This window comes from Mustelus asterias, chromosome 30, assembly GCF_964213995.1.
Source record: "Mustelus asterias chromosome 30, sMusAst1.hap1.1, whole genome shotgun sequence".
NCBI lineage: Eukaryota > Metazoa > Chordata > Chondrichthyes > Carcharhiniformes > Triakidae > Mustelus > Mustelus asterias.
The window spans coordinates 19,005,405-19,023,001 of record NC_135830.1 but is presented as its reverse complement, the minus strand read 5'-3'; the positions used below and the strand labels follow the sequence as shown (position 1 = coordinate 19,023,001).

The following is a 17,597-nucleotide window of genomic DNA, read 5'->3' as shown; positions in this document are numbered from 1 at the left end:
ACTGTGCTCAGTTCTGGTCGCCTCACTATAGGAAGGATGTGGAAAAGATTGAAAGGGTGCAGAGGAGATTTACAAGGATGTTGCCTGGATTGAGTGGCATGCCTTATAAGGATAGGCTGAGGGAGCTCGGTCTTTTCTCCTTGGAGAGACGAAGGATGAGGGGAGACCGAATAGAGGTGTATAAGATGTTGAGAGGCATAGATCGGGTGGACTCTCAGAGGCTTTTTCCCAGGGTGGAAATGTCTGCTACGAGAGGGCACAGGTTTAAGGTGCTGGGGGGTAGGTACAGGGGAGATGTTAGGGGTAAGTTTTTGACACAGAGGGTGGTGGGCGAGTGGAATCGGCTGCCGTCAGTGGTGGTGAAGGCGAATTCAATAGGGTCTTTTAAGAGACTCCTGGATGAGTACATGGAGCGTAATAGGATGGAGGGTTATAGGTAGGTCTAGAAGGTAGGGATGTGTTCGGCACAACTTGTGGGGCCGAAGGGCCTGTTTGTGCTGTAGTTTTTCTATGTTTCTAAACCAGCCTCCCATCCATCCACTTTGTCTGCACTTCTCACTGCCTCGCCAAAGCAGCCAGTATAATCAAGGCCCCCACGCACCCCGGACACTCTCTCTTCCACCTCCTTCCATGGGGAAAAAGATACAAAAGTCTGAGGTCACGTACCAACCGACTCAAGAACAGCTCCTTCCCTGCTGCCGTCAGACTTTTGAATGGACTTACCTTGCATTCAGTTGATCATTTCTCTACACCCTAGCTATGACTGTAACACTACATTCTACACTCTCTCGTTTCCTTCTCTATGAACGGTATGCTTTGTATAGCACGCAAGAAACAATACTTTTCACTGTCTGGTAGTACGTGCGACAATAATAAATCAAATCAAAATCAAAATCATGGCTGATCTCTCCCTGGTCTCAAATCTACCTCCTCACCTGTTCCCCATATCCCTTGAACCTGTTGTTTTTAAAAATCAGAAATATATCTATCTCCCTCTTGAAACTATTCAACAATTCAATCTCCACCGCACTGTGGGGCAGCGAGTTCCACAAATTCACCACCCTCTGCGAGAAGTAGTTCCTCCTCATCTCAATTTTAAATCTATCACCTCTCAACCTATACCTGTGACCTCTTGGTCTAGATTGCCCTAGAAGAGGAAACATTGGACAGAGCAGAAGCCATACCAAGCTGTGATCATAGAATCTTAAAATCCCTAGAGTGCACAAGGTGGTCATTTGACCCATTGAGCCTGCATCGACAACGATCCCAGGCCCTATCTCCGTGACCCCATGTATTTTATCTGCGAGCCCCCTGACACAAAGGGGCAATTTAGCATGGCCAATTCACCTAACCTGCACATCTTTGGAGTGTGGGTGGAAACCAGAGCACCCGGAGGAAACCGACACAGAGGCAGGGAGAATGTGCAAACTCCACGCAGACAGTGACTATGAGGCCAGAATTGAACCTGGGTCCCTGGCACTGTGCCGCCTGGGGAGGATGCTTTCTATGGTGCATCTGTAATGTTGCTGAGAGTTGTAGCAGACATTTCCTTAGCCTCCTGGGAAAGTAGAGGCATTGGTGGACTTTCTTAACTATAGCAATCGGTGTGGGGGAGGGGGGGGGGGGAAATCAGGACAGGTTGTTGGTGATCTGCACACCAACATTTGGACACATAAAATGGGGAGTAAGACTTCTAGGTCCATTAAATAAATTAGAGTCATACAGTGCAGAGAAGGTCCTTTGACCTGTTGAGTCTGCACCGACAATATCTACTACTAAAGTCGCACTAATCTTATTTTCCAGCACTTGCCCCATATCCATGAATGTTATGCTATTTCAAGTGCTGATCCAAATTCTTTTTATAGGTTGTAAGGTTACTGGCCTCGACTACCACCCTGGGCAGTGCATTCCAGATTCCCACTGCCCTCTGAGTGAAAAAGGTTTTTTTTCTCAATTCCCCTCTGAATTTCCTGCCGCTTACCCTAAAACGATGTCCCATGAAGAAGAGAAGTCAGAACTTCACGGATGATGAGTTGGGGACTTTATTACACAAGGTTGAGAGGGGGCGGCACGGTAGCACAGTGGTTAGCACTACTGCTTCACAGCTCCAGGGTCCCGGGTTCGATTCCCGGCTCGGGTCACTGTCTGTGTGGAGTTTGCACATTCTCCTCGTGTCTGCGTGGGTTTCCTCCGGGTGCTCCGGTTTCCTCCCACAGTCCAAAGATGTGCGGGTTAGGTTGATTGGCCAGGTTAAAAATTGCCCCTTAGAGTCCTGAGATGCGTAGGTTAGAGGGATTAGCGGGTAAATATGTGGGGGTAGGGCCTGGGTGGGATTGGGGTTGGTGCAGACTCGATGGGCCGAATGGCCTCCTTCTGCACTGTAGGGTTTCTATGATTTCCATGAGTTCACATTCGAGGCCGTGCAAAATTTAAACCTTCCAGAAAACTTCAATCAGGGATGGCGATGAGTTCTTAGGAGAGGCTGGATGGACTGGGAATTCTTTTCCCTGGAGCGTAGGAGACTTTGGGATGATCTTATAGAGGTCTATAAAATAGTGAGGGGCATGGATCAGCTAGATAGTCAACATCTTTTCCAAAAGGTAGGGTTGTCTAAAACTAGAGGGCATCGGTTTAAAGTGAGAGGGGAGAGATACGAAAGGGTCCAGAGGGATAATATTTTCACTCAGAGGGTGGTGAGTGTCTGGAATGAGCTACCAGAGGTAGTAATAGAGGCGGGTACAATTTTGTCTTTTAAAAAACATTTAGACAGTCAGATGGGTATAGAGAGATATGGGCCAAATGTGGGCAATTGGGACTAGATTAGTGATTAAAAACTGGGCGGAATGTACAAGTTGGGCCGAATGGCTTGTTTCCATGCTGTAAATCTCTATGACTCTATGGTGGTATTATTGCTGGACTATTAATCAAGAAATTCAGCCAACATTCTGGGGGATCCGTGTTCGAATCCCACCCACGGCAGCTGGTGGGATTTGAATTCAATGAAAAATATCTGGAATTAAGAATCTACTGATGACGGTGAAACCACTGTTGATTGTCGGAAAAAACCCATCTGGTTCACTAATATCCCTTCAGAGAAGGAAATCTGCCACCCTGACCTGGTCTGGCCTACATGTGACTCCAGAGCCACAGCAATGTGGTTGACTCTCAACTGCCCTCCAAAAGCAACCAGGGATAGGCAATAAATGCCAGCCAGTGATGCCCATGGCCCATGAATTAATTTTTTAAAAATGGCTTGGAAACAAGTATTGAACATTCTCGTGGGCAGAAGCTTTCAGCTGCCTCTCTGCTTTAGTAAGAAGTCTCACAACACCAGGTTAAAGTCCAACAGGTTTATTTGGTAGCAAATACCATAAGCTTTCGGAGCGCTGCTCCTTCGTCAGATGGAGTGGAAATGTGCTCTCAAACAGGGCACAGAGACACAAAATCAAGTTACAGAATACTGATTAGAATGCGAATCCCTAAAGCCAACCAGATCTTAAAGATACAGACAATGTGGGTGGAGGGAGCATTAAGCACAGGTTAAAGAGATGTGTATTGTACACATGTGTATTATACACATCTCTTTAACCTGTGCTTAACGCTCTCTCCACTCACATTGTCTGTATCTTTAAGACCTGGCTGGTTGTAGGGATTCGCATTCTCATCAGTATTCTGTAACTTGATTTTGTGTCTCTGTGCCCTGTTTGAGAGCACATTTCCACTCCATCTGACGAAGGAGCAGCGCTCCGAAAGCTTATGGTATTTGCTACCAAATAAACCTGTTGGACTTTAACCTGGTGTTGTGAGACTTCTTACTGTGTTCACCCCAGTCCAACACCGGCATCTCCACATCATCTCTGCTTTAGGACATGATAGCAAGATTTTAAAAATACATTTATGTTATTTTTGCTTTGTACTCATTTAAAAATAATCCTGTTCAAATCATAGAATCCCTACAGTTCAGAAGGAGGTCATTCAGCCCATTGAGTCTGTACCACAATCCCACCCAGGCCCTATTCCTGTAACCCCCACACATTTACCCTGCTAATTCCCCTGACACGAAGGGGCAATTTAGCACGGCCAATCAACCTAACCTGCACATCTTTAGAGTGTGTGAGGAAACCCATGCAGACACGGGGAGAAAGTGCAAACTCCACACAAGACAGTGACCCAAGGCTGGAATCGAACCTGGGTCCCTGGCGCTGTGAGGCAGCAGTGCGAACCACTGTGCCAACATAAATATGTTGTTCACTTCAATTATGTTCTTCGGTTATTTTGATTTGATTGATTATTGTCACATGTATCAACATACGGTGAAAAATATTGTTTCTTGCGCACTATACAAAGCATACCATTCATAGAGAAGGAAAGGAGAGGGTGCAGAATGTAGTGTTGCAGTCATAGCTAGGGTATAGAGAAAGATCAACTTAATGCGAGGTAGGTCCATTCAAAAGCCTGACAGCAGCAGGGAAGAAGCTGTTCTTGAGTTGGTCGGTACGTGACCTCAGACTTTTGTATCTTTTTCCCAACGGAAGAAGGTGGAAGAGAGAATGTCCAGGGTGCGTGAGGTCCTTGATTATGCTACCTGCGTTTCCTGAGGTAGTGGGAAGTGCAAACAGAGTCAGTGGATGGGTGGTTGGTTTGCGTGATGGATTGGGCTACATTCATGACCTTTTGTAGTTTCTTGCAGTCTTGGGCAGAGCAGGAGCCATACCAAGCTGTGATACATCCAGAAATAATTCTTTCTATGGTGCATCTGTAAAAGTTGGAGAGTCTTAGCGGACATGCCAAATTTCCTTAGTCTTCTGAGAAAGTAGAGGCATTGGTGGGCTTTCCTTACTATAGTGTCGGCATGGGGGGGACCAAGATAGGTTGTTGGTGATCTGAACACCTAAAAACTTGAAGCTCTCGACCCCTTCTACTTCATCCCCATTGATGTAGACAGGGGCATGTTCTCCACTATGTTTATAATTATCTTGTATTTAAAACATTGTGTTTTGATGTTGTAGCAGTCAGTAAAATTCAACAAAAAATACTTATTAACAAGAATGATATAAACACGAAATTTTGACACTACATTAACGTTTAACTTGAGCTGCAGTGTGGCACTTGGGATAAGAACTATCTGAACTTTTTCCAACTTTGGGCAATAAAATATTCTTTTCACTTTGCCACAGTGGTTAGAACCATAGAAGCATAGAAAATTACAGCTCAGAAACAGGCCTTTTGGCCCTTCTTGTCTGTGCCGAACCATTTTTTGCCTAGTCCCACTGACCTGCACTTGGACCATATCCCTCCACACCCCTCTCATCCATGAACCCGTCCAAGTTTTTCTTAAATGTTAAAAGTGACCCCGCATTTACCACTTTATCAGGCAGCTCATTCCACACTCCCACCACTCTCTGCGTGAAGAAGCCCCCCCCTAATATTCCCTTTAAACTTTTCTCCTTTCACCCTTAACCCATGCCCTCTGGTTTTTTTTTCCCCTAGCCTCAGCGGAAAAAGCCTGCTTGCATTCACTCTATCTATACCCATCAAAATCTTATACACCTCTATCAAATCTCCCCTCAATCTTCTACGCTCCAGGGAATAAAGTCCCAACCTATTCAATCTCTCTCTGTAACTCAGCTTCTCAAGTCTCGGCAACATCCTTGTGAACCTTCTCTGCACTCTTTCAACCTTATTTACATCCTTCCTGTAACTAGGTGACCAAAACTGTACTGGTTCGGTTACCTTATTTTTGTAAATAGGTAGGGAGGGAGGGAAGAATGGAGGAATGAAGGAGGATGGGAAGGACATGGGTAGTGCTCTCCAATTCGTGCCAGTGATGTCCAGGGTATTTCTAATACCCTGCGGACTCATTCAGCCAGCACTGTGTATAAGAACATAAGAACTAGGACAGTAGGCCATCTGGCCCCTCGAGCCTGCTCCGCCATTCAATAAGATCATGGCTGATCTTTTCATGGTCTCAGCTCCACTTACCCGCCCGCTCACCATAACCCTTAATTCCTTTACTTTGTATGCTTTGTCTGTATAACACGAATGAAGTAATACTTTTCACTGTATGCTAATACATGTGACAATAATAAATCAAATCAAAAATTTACCCATCCTTGCCTTAAAAACATTCAATGAGGCAGCCTCAACTGCTTCACTGGGCAGGGAATTCCACAGATTCACAACCCTTTGTGTGAAGAAGTTCCTCCTCAACTCAGTCCTAAATCTGCTCCCCCTTATTTTGAGGCCATGCCCCCGGTTCTAGTTTCACCTGCCAGTGGAAACAACTTCCCTGCTTCTATCTTATCTATTCCCTTCATAATCTTATATGTTTCTATAAGATCTCCCCTCATTCTTCTGAATTCCAATGAGTATAGCCCCAGTCTACTCAGTCTCTCCTCATAAGCCAACCCTCTCAACTCCGGAATCAACCTAGTGAATCTCCTCAGCCAGTGCCAGTATATCCTTTCTCAAGTAAGGAGACCAAAACTGTACACCGTACTCCAGGTGTGGCCTCACCAGCACCTTATACAGCTGCAACATAACCTCGCTGTTTTTAAACTCCATCCCTCCAGCAATGAAGGACAAAATTCCATTTGCCGCCTTAATTACCTGCTGCACCTGCAAACCAACTCCTTGAGATTCCTGCACAAGGACACCCAGGTCCCTCTGCACAGCAGCATGCTGCAATGTTTTACCATTTAAATAATAGTCCATTTTGCTGTTATTCCGACCAAAATGGATGACCTCACGTTTCCTCCTTCTGTGCTCTAGTGACTCTGACTGAAAATATACAAGATCGCTACAGCATTACATTACAAGACTAGATATAATGATAAATGTATTTTATTACAGAACTATAAATAATATATCTAAACTGTACCATATAATAACACTAGACATATCTCTGTCCTATATTAATTTACAGTCCATTTAAATGTCAGCCACATCCTGAGGAAACCAACCCTTTAATCCTAAACATTAGGAAAGAAACTATTTTAAAAATAAATGTGTCAAGCTGTAAAGACTCGCATTCCAATCATTATTCTGTAAATCGAGTTTGTGTCTCTGTATGCCCTGTTTGTGAACAGAACTCCCACTCACCTGACGAAGGAGCAGCGCTCCGAAAGCTAGTGGCGTTTGCTACCAAATAAACCTGTTGGACTTTAACCTGGTGTTGTGAGACTTCTTACTCAAGCTAAGGGAACAGAGGATGTCAGAATGAACATGGTTCAGTCCTGGATGTGACTAACAAGCAGAATCTGACCCCACTAATCACTTGTGAACTCGCTGGTGTGTCTGCAGGTTGGACAATTGATTGAATCCCTTCCCACATTGAGAGCAGGTGTATGGTCTCTCCCCGGTGTGGATTCGCTGGTGTCTCTGCAGGTGGGACGAGTGAGTGAATCCCTTCCCACACTGAGAGCAGGTGAACGGCCTCTCCCCGGTGTGAACTCTCTGGTGCGTCACAAAGTTGAATGAATTGGTGAATCCCTTCCCGCACACGGAGCAGGTGAACGGCCTCTCCCCGGTGTGAATTCGCTGGTGTGTCCGCAGGCTGGATAAATCGCTGAACCCGTTCCCGCAGTCAGAGCAGATGAATGGTCTCTCCCCGCTGTGAATCCGTTGGTGCACTCGCAGGTTGGATGACGTTCTAAACCTCTTTGCGCAGAGAGAGCAGCTGAACGGTCTCTCCTCAGTGTGAATGCGCTGGTGGGACATTAGTTCCCGAGAGCTTTTGAATCCGCTCCCACAGTCAGAGCATTTAAAGGGTCTCTCATTGCTGTGGGTGGCATGGTGCGTCAGCAGGTGGGATGACTGAGTGAATCCCTTCCCACACACGGAGCAGGTGAATGCCCTCTCCCCGCTGTGAATTGGCTGGTGTCTCTGCAGGCTGGATAATCGAGTGAATCCCTTCCCGCACGCAGAGCAGGTGAACGGCCTCTCCCCGGTGTGAACCCGCTGGTGTAACAGCAGGTTGGATGACTGAGTGAATCCCTTCCCGCACTGAGAGCACCGGAACGGCTTCTCGCCGGTGTGGACCCGCTGGTGTAGCAACTGAGTAGACAACTGAGTGAATCCCTTCCCACACACGGAGCAGGCGAACGGCCTCTCCCCGGTGTGGACGCGCTGGTGTCTCAGCAGGTTGGACGAATCACTGAATCCCTTCCCACACTGGGAGCAGGCGAACGGCCTCTCCCCGGTGTGGACGCGCTGGTGTGCTTGGAGCTGCCGCGAATCGCTGAACCCTGTCCCACACACCGAACACTTGAGTGGCGTTTCCCCGATCTGAACATGTTGATGAGCTGCCAGTTCAGACAGGCACCCGAATCTTTCCCCACAATCCCACGGTTTCTCCATGGTCCAGCGGTCCTTGTGACTCTCCGGGGCCAATGATACGTTGGCACTTCACCCACACACCAACACGTGAAGTGCTTCTGCCTACTGTGAGTGCTGCGGTGTATTTTCAGGCTGTGTCACTGGTTAAAGCTCTTTCCACACTCACTGCACTGGAACACACTCACTCGGGTGTGTGTGTGTGTGTCTCTCGGTGTTTTTCCAGTGACGCTGATGTTTAAAGCTTCCTGAAGCAGAGAGAACTAACAAATCTTCTTTCTTCTAGATTCAAAGGCCAATGTTATTCAGGTCCCGATGAATTGAGTGACTCTGTCGAATCGAAATGTGACATTTAGTTTGAGATGTGTGTCTGTAAATCTTTCTTCTTCTGATATCCTGTAAAAGGAGGTTTCAAAAGAAATCAGTCAGTGCAGTGTAGAAACTCAGAACAATTCTAGTTTCGATTGAATATTCTTCCCTATCATTCCCAAAGGTCATCCACAACTCTCAACAACTTTTACAGATGCACCGTAGAAAGCATCCTTTCTGGTTGCATCACAGCTTGGTATGGTCCCTGATCTGGCCAAGACTGCAAGGAACTACAAAGGAACGTAGCCCAATCCATCACGCAAACCAGCCTCAGATCCATTGACTCCGTCTACACTTCTCACTGCCTCGGAAAAGCAGCCGGCATAATTAAGGACTCCACGCACCCTGGACATACTCACTTGCATCTTTTTAAGAACATAAGAACTAGGATCAGGAGTAGGCCATCTGGCCCCTCGAGCCTGCTCCGCCATTCAATAAGATCATGGCTGATCTTTTCGTGGACTCAGCTCCACTTACCCGCCCGCTCACCATAACCCTTAATTCCTTTACTGTTCAAAATTTAATCTATACTTGCCTTAAAAACATTCAATGAGGTAACCTCAACTGCTTCACTGGGCAGGGGATTCCACAGATTCACAACCCTTTGTGTGAAGAAGTTCCTCCTCAAGTCCGTCCTAAATCTGCTTCCCCTTATTTTGAGGCCATGCCCCCGAGTTCTAGTTTCACCCGCCAGTGGAAACAACTTCCCTGCTTCTATCTTATCTATTCCCTTCATAATCTTATATGTTTCTATAAGATCTGCCCCTCATTCTTCTGAATTCCAATGAGTATAGCCCCAGTCTACTCAGTCTCTCCTCATAAGCCAACCCTCTCAACTCCGGAATCAACCTAGTGAATCTCCTCTGCACCCCCTCCAGTGCCAGTATATCCTTTCTCAAGTCAGGAGACCAAAACTGTACACCGTACTCCAGGTGTGGCCTCACCAGCACCTTATACAGCTGCAACATAATCTCGCCGTTTTCAAACTCCATCCCTTTAGCAATGAAGGACAAAATTCCATTTGCCTTCTTAATTACCTGCTGCACCTGCAAACCAACTGCTTGTGATTCCTGCACAAGGACACCCAGGTCCCTCTGCACAGCAGCATGCTGCAATTTTTTACCAAAATGGATGACCTCACATTTACCAACATTGTACTCCATCTGCCAGACCCTCGCCCACTCACTTAGACTATCTATATCCCTTTGCAGACTTTCAGCATCCTCAGCACACTTTGCTCGCCACTCATCTTAGTGTCATCTGCCAATTTTGATACACTACACTTGGTCCCCAACTCCAAATCATCTATCTAAATCGTAAATAATTGCGGTCCCAGCACTGATCCCTGAGGCACACCACCGGACACTGATTGCTGACCAGAAAAACACCCATTTACTCCCACTCTTTGCTTTTTGTTAGTCAACCAATCTTCTATCCATGCTAATACGTTACCCGTAACAACGTGCACCTTTATCTTATGTAGCAATCTTTGATGCGGCACCTTGTCAAATGCCTTCTGGAAATCCAGATACACCACATCCACAGGTTCCCCATTGTCCACTGCACATGTAATGTTCTCAAAGAATTCCATCAAATCAGTCAAAATTGACCTACCCTTCATGACCCCATGCTGCGTCTTACCAATGGGACAATTTATATCCAGATGTCTCGCTATTTCTTCCTTGATGACAGATTCAAGCATTTTCCCTACTACAGAAGTTAAGCTAACCGGCCTATAGTTACCCGCCCTTTGTCTACCTCCTTTTTAAAACAGTGGCGTCACATTTGCTGTTTTCCAATCTGCGGGAACCACCCCAGAGTCCAGCGAATTTTGGTAAATTATCACGAGTGCATTTGCTATTTCCCCCACCATCTCTTGTAGTACCCTGGGATGTATTCCATCAGGACCAGGAGACTTGTCTACCTTTAGCCCCCATTAACTTGCCAACACTACCTCTCTCGTGTTAATGATAGTTTCTAGGTCCTCACCTGCCATAGCCTTCCTTTCAATTTTTGACACGTTATTTGTGTTTTCCACTGTGAAGACTGACACAAAATACCTGTTCGATGCCTCAGCCATTTTCTCATTTCCAGTTATTACATCCTCCTCATCCTCTAAAGGACCAATGTTTACTTTAGCCACTCTTTTGCTATCTGTTTTTATATTCTGAGCTAGTTTATCTCATAATCCATCTTACTTTTCTTTATAGCTTTTTTCGTGGCTTTCTGCTGACCTTTAAAGATTTCCCAATCCTCTCGGTTCCCACTAATCTTTGCCACTTTGTAAGCATTTTCTTTCAATTTGATAGCCTCCTTTATTTCCTTAGATATCCATGGTGGATTATCTCTTTTTCTACAGTCCTTCCTTATCACTAGTATATACTTTTGCTGAGCACTGTGAAAGATCGCTTTGAAAGTCCTCCACTGTTCCTCAATTGTCCCACCATAAAGGTTTTGCTCCCAGTCTACCTTAGCCAACTCCTCCCTCATCCCTTTATAGTCTCCTTTGTTTACCTTCTCACGCTCCATTCAAACCACATTCAAACTAAATTCAACCGTACTGTGATTGCTTCTTCCGAGAGGATCCCTAACTGTAAGATCATTAATTATTCCTGTCTCATTACACAGGATGTGGAGTTGCCGGTGTTGGACTGGGGTAAACACAGTAAGAAGTTTAACAACACCAGGTTAAAGTCCAACAGGTTTATTTGGTAGCAAAAGCCACACAAGCTTTCGGAGCTCTAAGCCCCTTCTTCAGGTGAGTGGGAATTCTGTTCACAAACAGAGCATATAAAGACACAAACTCAATTTACATGAATAATGGTTGGAATGCGAATACTTACAACTAATCAAGTCTTTAAGAAACAAAACAATGTGAGTGGAGAGAGCATCAAGACAGGCTAAAAAGATGTGTATTGTCTCCAGACAAGACAGCCAGTGAAACTCTGCAGGTCCACGCAACTGTGGGGGTTACAAATAGTGTGACATGAACCCAATATCCCGGTTTAGGCCGTCCTCGTGTGTGCGGAACTTGGCTATCAGTTTCTGCTCAGCGACTCTGCGCAGTCGTGTGTCGCGAAGGTCGCCTTGAAGAACGCTTACCCGAATATCAGAGGCCGAATGCCCGTGACCGCTGAAGTGCTCCCCAACAGGAAGAGAACAGTCTTGCCTGGTGATTGTCGAGCGGTGTTCATTCATCCGTTGTCGCAGCGTCTGCATAGTTTCCCCAATGTACCATGCCTCGGGACATCCTTTCTTGCAGCGTATCAGGTAGACAACGTTGGCCGAATTGCAAGAGTATGTACCGTGTACCTGGTGGATGGTGTTCTCACGTGAGATGATGGCATCCGTGTCGATGATCTGGCACGTCTTGCAGAGGTTGCTGTGGCAGGGTTGTGTGGTGTCATGGTCACTGTTCTCCTGAAGGCTGGGTAGTTTGCTGCGGACAATGGTCTGTTTGAGGTTGTGCGGCTGTTTGAAGGCAAGAAGTGGGGGTGTGGGGACACCACACAACCCTGCCACAGCAACCTCTGCAAGACGTGCCGGATCATCGACACAGATGCCATCATCTCACGTGAGAACACCATCCACCAGGTACACGGTACATACTCTTGCAATTCGGCCAACGTTGTCTACCTGATACGCTGCAGGAAAGGATGTCCCGAGGCATGGTACATTGGGGAGACCATGCAGACGCTGCGACAACGGATGAATGAACACCACTCGACAATCACCAGGCAAGACTGTTCTCTTCCTGTTGGGGAGCACTTCAGCGGTCACGGGCATTCGGCCTCTGATATTCGGGTAAGCGTTCTCCAAGGCGGCTTTCGCGACACACGACTGCGCAGAGTCGCTGAGCAGAAACTGATAGCCAAGTTCCGCACACACGAGGACGGCCTCAACCGGGATATTGGGTTCATGTCACACTATTTGTAACCCCCACAGTTGCGTGGACCTGCAGAGTTTCACTGGCTGTCTTGTCTGGAGACAATACACATCTTTTTAGCCTGTCTTGATGCTCTCTCCACTCACATTGTTTTGTTTCTTAAAGACTTGATTAGTTGTAAGTATTCGCATTCCAACCATTATTCATGTAAATTGAGTTTGTGTCTTTATATGCTCTGTTTGTGAACAGAATTCCCACTCACCTGAAGAAGGGGCTTAGAGCTCCGAAAGCTTGTGTGGCTTTTGCTACCAAATAAACCTGTTGGACTTTAACCTGGTGTTGTTAAACTTCTTACTGTCATTACACAGGACCAGATCTCGGATAGCTTGCTCCCTCGGAGGCTCCATTACATACTGTTCAAGGAAGCTATCGCGGACACATTCGATGAACTCCTCCTCAAGGCTGCCTTGACTGACCTGGTTTGACCAACTGATATGTAGATTAAAATCCCCCGTGATAATTGCTGTACCAGTTTTACATGCATCACTTATTTCTTTGTTTATTTCTCGCCCCACCGTGATGTTATTATTTGGTGGTCTATAGACTACGCCTATCAGTGACTTTTTCTCCTTACTATTTCTAATTTCCACCCAAATGGATTCAACCTTTTTTTTCCATAGAACCTGTATCATCTCTCACTACCGCCCTGATGTCATCCTTAAATATCAGAGCTACACCACCTCCCCTACCTTCCTGTCGGTCTCTCTGAACAGTCTGATACCCCTGGATATTCAACTCCCAGTCGTGACCATCCTGCAACCATGTCTCTGTAATGGCCACCAAACCATACTTGTTGACAATGATTTGTGCTGTCAACTGTTTCGAATGCTACGAGCATTCAGATAAAGTACCCTGATGCTAGTTTTTGTACCTTCTTTTTGAATTTAACACTTCCATTAATAACATCTCCTGAGTTCTCCTTCCTTTTAACTTTTTTCCTGATTTTTGATGTAGTTGGAACATTCTCCCCACATTTTGTCGTTGCTCCCTCCTCAGACTCCTCACATAGGTTCCCATCCCCCTGACATATTAGTTTAGAAACATAGAAACATAGAAAAACTACAGAACAAAACAGGCCCTTCGGCCCCACAAGTTGTGCCGAACACATCCCTACCTTTTAGACCTACCTATAACCCTCCATCCTATTAAGTCCCATGTACTCATCCAGGAGTCTCTTAAAAGACCCTATTGAGTTTGCCTCCACCACCCCTGACAGCAGCCGATTCCACTCGCCCACCACCCTCTGTGTGAAAAACTTCCCCCTGACATTTCCCCTGTACCTACCCCCCAGCACCTTAAACCTGTGTCCTCTCGTAGCAGCCATTTCCACTCTGGGAAAAAGCCTCTGAGAGTCCACCCGATCTATCCCTCTCAACATCTTATATACCTCTATCAGGTCTCCTCTCATCCTTCGTCTCTCCAAGGAGAAAAGACCGAGCTCCCTCAGCCTGTCCTCATAAGGCATGCCACTCAATCCAGGCAACATCCTTGTAAATCTCCTCTGCACCCTTTCAATCTTTTCCACATCCTTCCTGTAATGAGGCGACCAGAACTGAGCACAGTACTCCAAGTGGGGTCTGACGAGGGTCTTATATAGCTGCATCATTATCCCCGGACTCCTAAACCCAATCCCTCGATTGATAAAGGCCAGCACACCATACGCCTTCTTAACCACCTCCTCCACCTGCGGGGCCGATTTCAGAGTTTAAACCCTCCCCAACCTCTCTAGCAAACACTCCCCTTAGGACATCAGTCCAAGTCCTGCCCAGGTGTAACCCGTTCAATTTGTACAGGTCCCACCTCCCCCAGAACCGGTCCCAATGCCCCAGGAATCTGAAACCCTCCCCCTGACACCAGCTCTTCAGCCATGTATTTATCCGATATATCCTGTCGTTTCTACTCTGACTAGCACGTGGCACCGGTAGTAATCCTGAGATCACTACCTTTGAGGTCCGATTTCTTAACTTTCTTCCTAGCTCCCTGTATTCTGCTTTTAGGACCTCATCCCTTTTTTTAAACTTATGTCATTTGTACCACCGTGGACTACGACCACTGGCCATTCACCCTCCCCCTTCAGAATGTCCTGCAGCCGCTCCGAGACATCTTGACCTGGCAGGGAGGCGACATACCCTCCTGGAGTCTTGTTTGCAGCCACAGAAAAGCCTGTCTATTCCCCTTACAATTGAATCCCCTGTAACAATTGCACTGGCACACTTTATACCCGTCCCCTCTGCAGCAGAACCAACCGTGGTGCAACAAGTTTGGCTGCTGCTGCTTTCCCTGGAGAGGTCATTCCCCTCAACAGTATCCAAAGCAGTATATCTGATTTGCAGGGGAATGGCCACAGGAGATTCCTGCACGACCCGTCTATCCCCGTCAGGAAAAAAGGTACAAAATTCTGAGGTCACGGACCATCGACTCGAGAACAACCTCTTCCCTGCTGCCATCAGAATTTTGAATGGACCTATCTCGCATTAAGCTGGTTTTTCTTAGCACCCTAGCAATGAGTGTGACACTGCATTCTGCACCCTCTCCTTTGGGCGGCAAGGCGGCCCAGCAGTTAGCACTGCTGCCTCACAGCACCGGGGACCCGGGTTTGATTCCCGGCTTGCGTCACTGTCCGTGCAGAGTTTGTACATTCTCCCCAGGTTTGCGTGGGTTTACTCCGGGTTCCTCCCACAGTCAGAAAGATGTGCAGATTAGGTGCATTGACCGTGCTAAATTCTCCCTCAGTGTAACCCGAACCGGCGCTGGAGTGTGGCAAATAGGGGATTTTCACAGTAACTTCACTGCAGTGTTAATGTATAGAATCAAATTTGCTACCAAATAAACCTGTTGGACTTTAACCTGGTGTTGTGAGACTTCTTACAATGTATAGAATGCCATAGAAACCCTACAGTGCAGAAGGAGGCCATTGGGCCCATCAAGTCTGCACCAACCACAATCCCACCCAGGCCCTATCCCCGTAACCCCATTTACCCTGCTAATCCCCTGACTCTCGGGTCAATTTATCATGGCCAATCAACCCAACCCACACATCTTTGGACTGCGGGAGGAAACCGGAGCACCCTGAGGAAACTCGCGCAGACACGGGAAGAAAGTGCAGACCCCACACAGCCAGTGACCCAAGAACCATAGAAACCCTACAGTACAGAAAGAGGCCATTCGGCCCATCGAGTCTGCACCGACCACAATCCCACCCAGGCTCTACCCCCATATCACTACATATTTACCCGCTAATCTCTCTAACCTACGCATCTCAGGACTCTAAGGGGCAATTTTTAACCTGGCCAATCAACCTAACCCGCACATCTTTGGACTGTGGGAGGAAACCGGAGCGCCCGGAGGAAAGCCGCGCAGACACAAGGAGAATGTGCAGACTCCACACAGACAGTGCCCCGAGCCGGGAATCGAACCCAGGTCCCTGGAGCTGTGAAGCAGCAGTGCTAACCACTGTGCTACCGTGCCGCCCCTAACCACTGTGCCGCCCTTGACATGCGACAAATAAATAAACTACAAGACTTTCAACTTCTTCCTTCTCCCGCCGTGTTCCCTACGAATGCTATGTTTTGTCTGTACAGCGAGGAAGAGGCAATACTTTTCACTGTATCCCAATACATGCAACAACAATAAATCAAATCTCCCTCCATTCTCACTCCACTGTGCCAATCGTACACCCTCCCAATTCTCCTGTAGGAGCAATTCATGCAGACCAACAGATCCATGGTAATTGCATCATATCAGGGACACAAATCCCTGAAGATCTCCATGCAGGTTGCTTGTAATCTATACATTATACACCTACACATATAACTGGACTGAAAAATGAGTGGCATACAGCACTGTATTTCTTAGCGATACAGTGGGTGGGGAATAAGAACATAAGAAATAGGAGCAGGAGTAGGCCATCTAGCCCCTCGAGCCTGCCCCGCCATTCAATAAGATCATGGCTGAGCTGAAGTGGATCAGTTCCACTTACCCGCCTGATCCCCATAACCCCTAATTCCCTTCCCGATCCGGAATCCATCTATCCGTGATTTAAACATATTCAACGAGGTAGCCTCCACCACTTCAGTGGGCAGAGAATTCCAGAGACTCACCACCCTCTGAGAGAAGAAGTTCCTCCTCAACTCTGTCCTAAACTGACCCCCCTTTATTTTTGAGGCTGTGCCCTCTCGTTCTAGCTTCCTTTCTAAGTGGAAAGAATCTCTCCACCTCTACCCTATCCAGCCCCTTCATTATCTTATAGGTCTCTATCAGATCCCCCCTCAGCCTTCTAAACTCCAACGAGTACAAACCCAATCTGCTCAGTCTCTCCTCATAATCAACACCCCTCATCTCTGGTATCAACCTGGTGAACCTTCTCTGCACTCCCTCCAAGGCCAATATATCCTTCCGCAAATAAGGGGACCAATACTGCACACAGTATTCCAGCTGCGGCCTCACCAATGCCCTGTACAGATGCAGCAAGACATCTCTGCTTTTATATCCTATCCCCCTTGCGATATAGGCCAACATCCAATTTGCCGCCTTGATCACCTGTTGCACCTGCAGACTGGGTTTTTGTGTCTCATGCACAAGGACCCCCAGGTCCCTCTGCGCAGCAGCATGTTGTAATTTCTTTCCATTTAGATAATAATCCAATTTGTTATTATTTCTTCCAAAGTGAATCTGAGGAAGAACTTCATTTTGAAAGGAATAGTGCATAATAGGGCAGCACAGTGGCACGGTGATTAGCACTGCTGCCTCACAAAGCCAGGGACCCGGGTTGAATTCCAGTCTCGGGTCACTGTCTGTGCGGAGTTGATACATTCTACTCGTGTCTGTGTGGGGTTTCCTCCGGGTGCTCCGGTTTTTCCCCCACAGTCCCAAGATGTACAGGTTAGGTTGATTGACCATGCTAAATTGCCCCTTAGTGTCAGCGGGATTAACAGGGTAAATATGTGGG

The 17,597-nt window shown here is 46.9% G+C and overlaps 1 protein-coding gene across 1 annotated transcript in view; it reads right to left on the bottom strand.

The window, feature by feature from the left end:
* The window catches only part of LOC144480691 (uncharacterized), a 72,299-nt gene that overhangs the window by 31,531 nt on the left and 23,171 nt on the right, over nucleotides 1–17,597 (bottom strand). The window contains exon 3 of the mRNA XM_078200286.1: nucleotides 7,285–8,404. Within this exon, the coding sequence (XP_078056412.1) occupies nucleotides 7,285–8,404 (1,120 nt within the window). The remainder of the gene's footprint in view (nucleotides 1–7,284; nucleotides 8,405–17,597) is intronic.